Consider the following 8,601-nt stretch of genomic DNA (forward strand, 5'->3'; position numbering starts at 1 on the left):
ATTGGTACATGGTGGGATTCAAACCCAGGACCTACAGCTTGCAAGTCAAGTGCTTAAACCCCTGAGCCACCGACGCTCTGTATATATTCCCAAATCATTATGACCTAAATTACTTGCTCAACCAACTATAAAATTAAAGCTACCATATTCCACAATGTTCTACCATAAGGCGTGATTGAGGTCAATCAGTATCCTATTTTTTGTAAAGATGGAACAAGGAACAGGATCTTCCGGGGATGTACCACGCTCCATTGAGCGCGCTGACCATATGGTGAGCATCGCGACCATCGGTTTTATCACCATGTGATATCAACATCCGCCACACTTCACTCACAATCACATGTAGGTCGCACTCAGGAAATAAAACCGCGAACTATTTTTCCCATGAACTGTTTTTAGAATAAGGTAAATTATTAAACAAATCCTTTTTTTTAATTTTGTTGTGTCAAGAAATCACAGACCATGACGCGTTTGTTTTTAAACTGGAATTGACCCCGTCGAAATTTTCAATTCTTTATTTGATTATTATTAATGATATAATTTCTTAGGCCTCTTATATTACTTACGCAGTGACTGAGTTAAAATTTTTACCAATCCGTTTCCGGGTATTAATAAATTCATACATACAACTTATGCGTTTTATTTGTTTCCCTTTGGACCGATCAGCGATCTATGGAATTTTGTTTCTTTTTACTTTTATAACTTTGTTTCTTAAATAAAATGCCACAGCGCCATGCTGGTATGTAACATAAAACTCTGCTCTTGTTAATCAGTGATTTTTTTATGTTCCGCAGAGTTGACAATGCAGTTACGCACATCCGTTCTTGCAGCCACAATGCCGATGCGTGGGGCAATTTAATTACTCAATTAATACCATTAAAGTAACATGCATTGGAATTAAAAAAAAACTATTTCAATAACTTTCAAGGACATTTAAGACATCGTGTTAAAAGATTGAAGATAAGGTATTACTTAATTTTTATTTAATTCTTCATATCCATAGCAATACGTCAGAAATGGTCATAATGGACAATAACACTGACAAAAAACGTTGATTGGTCTTTAACAATTTGTAAACTGTAAAAGGGTCAACATAAGTGCATTAAGCCAGTACCAAGCTTTCTTAAGGACTAAGCCATTACTCAATCGGAAATGACATCGCTGATAAAAAGCAGACGTAATATCTAACAAAGACCGGCATAATGGTCTCTCACTCTCACAATATCTACACAATTCTAGTAAATGCTAATTTATCATAGTAAAAAAAAACATAAGAATACACCGTCTTTCACACAGGGATTATGCGCCAAATGTCAGTTGTACGACAACGAATAGTGTTAAGAAAGGACAATGTTATATTAATTAAGAAGTACAATATTTAATAAGTAAAATCTCGAAATCATAAACCATCTGGGTCATCGTAAATCAGATGCATAGCTATTAAGAAAGTACAACAAAGAACCACCATAAAAAGACATTAAAGCGTTCCAAATACGTGCGTTATTTGAGCATCAATCCGTCGAGCGCATATCGTGCGAACGCATTATAATAGGAGGATATTATAATAAACAGATCCCGGGCCCCTCGCTCTCCCTCCCTAATAAATATTAATGTATGAACTTGAATGCCCCACAATGCCCGACAACCGATGCTGGTACATTGACACTCAATTTGCTTTTTTGCCAGCCCCGCGGCCGCTATCTCGACCGAGTTATCTTTGTTCTTACTTTCACGTACGCTATGTGCGATTAGCATTATTAAACCATAGTTGTTATGTACCAAATAAAGCTATAAATTTATGGACGACCTATCAATCATAGCTATTTGTATAAACAAAAAGTTATTGAATAGTTATACAGCTTATTACTTACGTTATTCATAGATATCGGGTAATAATAATTCTTGTCCTTCGTACCTAATTAAAATTGTAATAGACCTAGTAATAAATGTACAAACAAATTTAGGAGAACAATAAATTAAATGATAAACAAGATCATCTCAAATGCTCGACTAATTAATTATAACCATTAAATTAATGATAGACGAGTGAATCGGAAGTGGGCGGAAGGGTCACGTGCAAACAGCAAGGGATGACGAGAAAAGTTCCCTGTCGACTTTCCCACGCCACCCCACGGTCAAGGGGAAACCCCACTTGTTGGTTTTGTACTGTGATCGACCCCCTCGTGCTGTTTCCGGACACAATGCTAATAACAATTGCGTCAAGTTCTAACACTACACCGCACGTCTATTCATGCATTTATCAATGAATAGATAACAATATTTCAATTGTTGTATTTTCGTATTAAAAATATCTTTATGTTTACATTCTTTTTTTAATGTTTAATCATAAACATTTGGGAAAACAGGGGCGTCATCTCATTTTGAACTCTACAACTAAACTTTCTTATGTTATATTTTAAATCTTACTGCATTTATAAAGTTATAACATATATAATATAAGTGCCTAAGATTTTCTGTTTATTCAATCTTAGAGTGAAACAATAGTCCCTTAGTGTAGGTTTTATGAATAGACGACTCTGGGGGCGGCCGATAGGCGCCAGTTTAATTCAAAACAAATGAAGTATAACGATCTGAATCGTATTTAATGAATACTAATGATGGTTGTCTTTAAAATGTCTATCAGAGTGGGACGTAAATGACGTACAATAGATTGTGGCCCGTGGACAAAGACCGGTGCAGTGGGCGGACCTGATATTCAAAGTGCGGACCTCTTTCAAGGCATTGCTCCGTTTTTTACTAAAAGAAGGAATACTCTGTTCGAAAATAAAACATTAGTTTTGTACACACTATGAATGCTAAAGTGATTATAGATAAGTTTCGTTTTTAAATTAGTAACAACGTATTGTGAGATTGGAGTCCTCTAGTATAATTTAAAAAAAACTAAAAAAAAATCATACTGAATGCAATAACATGACATTTTTTGTATCCCCAACAACTAAAGAAAATAAAGTTAATTGTTTTCAGTGCAAACATGTTATATGTTTGACTTTTTATAATTCAAACCTAACGTTTCAAAGACAAGGCCTTTAATTTTTCTAAAATGATATTAACTATCGTTTAACCGACAGTTTAATCTTACTAATATTAAAAATGCTCATGTTTAGATGGATGGAAAGATGAATGGATGTTTGTTTAAAGGTGTCTCCAGAATGGCTGAACGAATCCGGCTGAAATTTGGCATAGACGTAGAACATAGTCTAGAAGAAAACATAGGCTACTTACTAATTAGGTTTTTTTCCTTAATTCCTAGCGGACGGAGTCGCGGGCGACAGCTAGTATTTAATAAACACAATATTATCGTGCAATAAAGGTTTGAAATTATGCAGCTGCATTAGCATTGAATCATACTTTAAATACTTTACACATTATCTGAATATTAATATGGCAAAAAACAACAATTCAATGTTAATTTTACACATGCAATATGTTAGCGGAGGTTCATTCTGCCACGGACTTTGCCTCGGGGTAAATTGACTTCTTTTTAATATTATTTGATAAATGTTTAAAATGCTTGGAATAGTCAGAATGTGGGCGATAAGCTATAATTTAGCAAATTGACTATTAGTCGCGATGAGATAGGATTTTTAGGTCTTTGTAATTTTTTGTTTTTAAAAATCAATAATACTGGCTTTAATAATGTTGTCTGAAATTATAATCTGTATTTTTATAATAGTGATTTGTATTCGAAAATTAAATAAAACAGAATGATGCTTTTGCAAATTACAAAACTTCAAACTATACATAATAATAAAAACATATCAATAAGTTAATATCGGGGCTTTGAATTCAATAACGACCTTGTTTACTTTTTATTACAATTAAAGTAGGTAAACATGAAAACTTGTGACGAGTTTAACAGACATTAATTACATTATTCATATTTATAGAATTAAACAATAGGCCAGTTTTACGTACCTGCCAGTCCAGTCGCACTGATCACTGATAATCCCCGCCTCTGCAACGTTCATCACACCCAAAACAAGACAAAAGTTCAAAACAACTGTCTTCGTATTCGTACGCATCTTAAATTATGTTTTAAAACAGTCAATTAAATTTAATACACTGTCCTAATACGACCACATCACTATTTTCAAAGTTTTCATTTCACCTAAGTTCCATTATAATTTTTGTATACAAAAGTTTTGAGTTGACACAGAAATAAACAACACGTATCGGAATGGCGCGAACGACAACCCTGCTCAAACTTCAAAATACTACTGACGTTAAGAAAGAAATCAAAGATAGAATGAAAGAGACTGATTCCGCCTTTTAGCGCCCATAAGAAAAACTGTGAGCGAGAAAGAGATAGTTGAAGCTATTATGATGAGGCGACCGGCGATATATTCCTGTCTCTTGTGTTCCATTTTTTTTCATCGCAAGCAAAACTGTACCTTAACTCCATTGAACAAGGTGTAAACCATAAAACGATTGAAAGCTTTACAAAAGCTCGATGAAAAGGCGGGAAAGGTTTGCAAAAGCTCATGGTTCTCTTTACTTGAAATCGACAGTTTACCATATACGAGAGAGTTTGTTTTTTTTTCTTACTTTCTACATAATACAATCATTTCTGTGCATTTATCGTAGCATTAAATTTAAAATAAAAACTTAAAATTGATGAACATATTAAGTTAATGTTAAGTTGCACTTCACTGGTTGAAAGTCTTATAAGAAAATAAGTCATACTAAGAAATACAATTAAAAAAACGTAAGTCATTATCATTAATGATAATAATTCAAGTAATTAGGTACAAAGAGAACGTTTAATACAATACTTTCTTTTCTTTCATTTGGTTATTTAAAAAATTAAGACAAAACAAAGTTACACTCTGAATCCCTATTTTTATTATTACCTATCACCTAAGTTAATGTTCAGTAACTTTTACTAAAATAAATTCAACTTACTTGAAACAGTTAGGGATGGAGAATTATATTTTTTATATTTAAAACATTTTTCGTCTCATCTATGATTCATCCGCCGCAGCCATTACCTCACCAAAGTAATAATTACCAACCCTACTTTTTTGTACATGACGAGGCACATCCCTAAACCCTTAGAAGGTATTTCAAACTAACTAAAGACTTAATAGATGAATTTGTAAGCTTTTGGATATCGTTAGATAATATTAGTAATTATCAATGAATGATGACTTTTTTTTTTAATTCTAATGGCTTGTTTAATTTTAAATTGCCATTTTTGTAATCGATATTTGAAATATAAATAAGTATTAATATATCATACATTTGCTTTTTAATTTAAAACAATGGTTTAAAATATCAAACAATAGTTTTATGATTTTGAAGTATTATCATTCATGTGATCTTACGTGCGGCCAACGGCCATGTTTGTATAGATAAGCTAAATCAATAGGCCGTGTTTGCGGGTCTCCAGATAGCTGCTTTGTCGCTTTGTCGCGTGCTTACACAGGCCCTGATTCGTCTCCTTATCTCTTACATTTCGTCGCAACTTGACTCATGTTGTATTTAAACGGAAAAATGTTGATTACTAGTTATGTGAATTATTTGTTTTATGGATATATCCAGTCAGAGTTGACAAGCCTCTAGAGAAAGTCATATTCGATCAAAATAACAAGTAAGGAGGTGACATGTCAAAATTATTGTCTGTTAGATAATTTTTTTTATTTTTCGAATGTTACTTTGTGGGAAAGACCGTTTACCAGATACCGGTCCCTAGCCAAATGTTATCTGTACCTATGACGATCATCTCATAAATACATACGTACAGACTTCATAACAATATTCATATAAAATACTTTTATTTAATCTTAACTACATCCTGTGGCCAGATGTATAAACAATAATATTATGTTTCGCACTAAATCGTCGGTACACTATGAAGCAGTTTTAATGTTGACATACCATTATGATATCAGACACCGAATAATCTATTGTGTGATTTAAAAACAAAACCCTAGTCTAATTTTCATTAGGTAACTATATCTTTGGTTTTTGTCGGACTATTCAAAACTTATTACAAATGAATGAATGTGATTCGTTATACCAAGTGATTAATTCACTGTATTCCTATTTAGAATTTTACAGATTTAATAAATAACACTAATACAAATCAATATAGTAACTAGAATCTTAAAATAGTTATCCATTTGTTAGTTTATTATGCTTCAAGTGCAAAAAAATCAAAAGAAAATGAGACGAGAGAGATTAAGTCAATACGTAAATATATATATATAAAAAAATCAAATATAAAGCAATGTATTAAAACCTGTACTATAGCAACAATTTGAGCAAACATATCCTAGTAATTTTAACATAATTTATGGACACTTTACTGTGCTTCATTGAAATCTATCGTTATTATAAACACTGCTATCTAACCAAAAGAAAGTTTATATAGGTAGGCTATGACACCTTTGGGCTTAATTCTCGTAACCCTTTGCCTTACAGTAGATTGATTTGCAATGTTACAGGAGATTTTTTTGAATATCGTTTGTATAAATATCGCTATGTCTTTATCCATAACCAATCACCTTATGAACAACTGCATATGGTATAATAATACATGTAAGTATTTTTTTTTTATTTTCAAATTATGTAAAACGAAAATATTTGTTGTCAGCTATAAGCAAATGCTTGACAAAAACAGCAAAATTGTCACTTCACATTTTTGATTTATTTCAAGGTGTTGAAGATTGTCCAGAATGGATGGTTTTGGTCAGAAGCAACTGCAAAGATGTATTCTGGTTGCAACAACGGACTTGTGACCATCCCGAATCTGCACTGGAGGGGGTCACTTGTGGCTTTTCGAGGTGCGATTGTCCTGAACCAATGGTGCTAGATACGAATTCCTTTAATTGCTACGATGCCGACAATTGCCCTACTATAATTGAATTAGATACATAAAGAGTTACCGTCATATAATTTAAGTTATTATTAAATTAACTACTGTGCCGAATATAGGCTGAAAAATATTTAAACAGTTGCTATATACCTAAGTTGCGATGGAGTTGTGCGTTTTTGCTCCATGAATTTATAGTTCATAAGTATAAACTCGTTCGTTTTAAGTATTGTAAAAATATAAGGATTTTTTTAAATTATATATTTTAAAGAAATAATTAAATAAATTTTTAAATTAAAAATGTTCTTATTTGGATGGCTCAATTGGGCTCCACGGTGCACTGCAAGAACACTGTGGCAAGAAACAATGACAGATTGTCGATAGTCTGACATTGACAGTGACATATTGCTTGATAGCTGTAGCATTAAAAGTATTGTGTGAATTAAAAAAAAATATAAGTTAGTTTTAAAAGAAAAATTGTAGATACAATATAAAAAATAACATACCAAGTATGTTACGACTTTGCTATCGAAATGCTGTGTCCCAAAGGTGTTGTAATATATCCGCATTAGCAGATTGCAAAGAAATTGTATCCGGCACGAAAGGCATGACTGTTGTCCATAAAATAATAGGAAGACATTATGCTTCAAAGAAATTAAACGAAGAAAATAAATTAGAACAAATATACTATGGACCTTTAACGCCACAAATAAAGGCTGTTAAGATATTTTCACTGTCTTCTAGTGCTGCCGGTCTTGTGGCTCAACCAATAATTATAAAAGAAGCGTCTACCATAGGGAGTACATCACTACTAATAGCTATTTGTTCGGTTGTAGGCTTCTTTACATTCGTTACTCCTTTATTACTGCACTTCATTACAAAAAAATATGTGTCCGAGGTTTATTATAACCCAGACACAATGAGTTATACAGCAGTAACCCGCAATTTCTTTCTTGTTTCTAAGAAGGTAAGATAAATTGAATAATAACTTTTTTAAAATGAATTAGTGTAAAGTGAAGATAGCTCTTGCACATTTCTTTGTTAATAAAGATAATACAAAAGATGTGGAAAAGTTAAGCGTTACTTACTTATTGGTAGTGTTATTGCTTAAATAAAATATTCTTATACAATTCTTACTTGTAAATATGTTTTAGTTGGAGTTCAAAGCGGAGGATGTAGTGGTTCCAGATATTCCAGGCATGTTCACAACAATGCATGCCAAGGGCACACCTCTATTCATTGAAGCGAGACATTTTAATGACCCTATGCATTATGCCAAAATAATGGGTTATGACAAACCTTTAGACTTCAAACTTGGCAATATGGAGGAACCAGAAAGCAGTAAAAAGTAGACAGTTAAGTGATTGTTGTGTATAGGTAGTTAATTAAATGTTACTTAAAAATGTCCCTCGTTTTCATTATTGAAAATTAAAGAATGTCATTTTTTTATATAAGTGAAAGATTTTATAGTCACTAGCTATCACCTGTCGAATAAATAAATTCCTGCTTAATATTTTCACACGCTTTTGAGAAAAAGGATCTTAACAGACAGACAGATGTACAACAAAGTGATCCTATAAGGGTTCCGTTTATTTCCTATGAGGTACGGAACCCTAAAAAAAAAATAAGTAGCCTGTGTGTTCTTCCAGACTATGTTCTACACCTATGCCATTCTGAAGATACCTTCAAACATTTACATTTATTATATTAGTAAGATATGAAGGGATTGCTAGAGAAGTCTTAGTGCCAGTTTCTCCTAAACAAGA

General features: G+C 32.5%; 2 protein-coding genes across 2 annotated transcripts in view; one reads left to right on the forward strand and one right to left on the reverse strand.

The window, feature by feature from the left end:
- The window catches only part of LOC106119152 (meteorin-like protein), a 30,084-nt gene extending 25,858 nt beyond the window's left edge, over positions 1-4,226 (reverse strand). The window contains exon 1 of the mRNA XM_013314044.1: positions 3,937-4,226. Coding sequence (XP_013169498.1) covers positions 3,937-4,043 — 107 coding nt within the window. The 5' untranslated portion in view covers positions 4,044-4,226. The remainder of the gene's footprint in view (positions 1-3,936) is intronic.
- Positions 4,227-7,226: 3,000 nt separating this feature from the next.
- On the forward strand, positions 7,227-8,241 carry LOC106118857 (transmembrane protein 70 homolog, mitochondrial). The gene is made up of 2 exons (XM_013313615.1): positions 7,227-7,802; positions 7,990-8,241. Exons 1-2 carry the CDS (start codon positions 7,347-7,349, stop codon positions 8,185-8,187), a joined length of 654 nt encoding a protein of 217 aa, XP_013169069.1. The 5' UTR covers positions 7,227-7,346; the 3' UTR covers positions 8,188-8,241.
- Positions 8,242-8,601: the final 360 nt, after the last annotated feature.

Source organism: Papilio xuthus, unplaced genomic scaffold (assembly GCF_000836235.2).
Source record: "Papilio xuthus unplaced genomic scaffold, Pxut_1.1 DF827542.1, whole genome shotgun sequence".
Taxonomy (NCBI): Eukaryota; Metazoa; Arthropoda; class Insecta; order Lepidoptera; family Papilionidae; genus Papilio; species Papilio xuthus.

Bases quoted from the DNA above. Each gene is read 5' to 3' on its own strand.
- LOC106118857 (XM_013313615.1), top strand. From the start codon at position 7,347: ATGTTACGACTTTGCTATCGAAATGCTGTGTCCCAAAGGTGTTGTAAT. The intron at 7,803-7,989 runs GTAAGATAAATT...AATATGTTTTAG, and splicing joins TCTTTCTTGTTTCTAAGAAG to TTGGAGTTCAAAGCGGAGGA.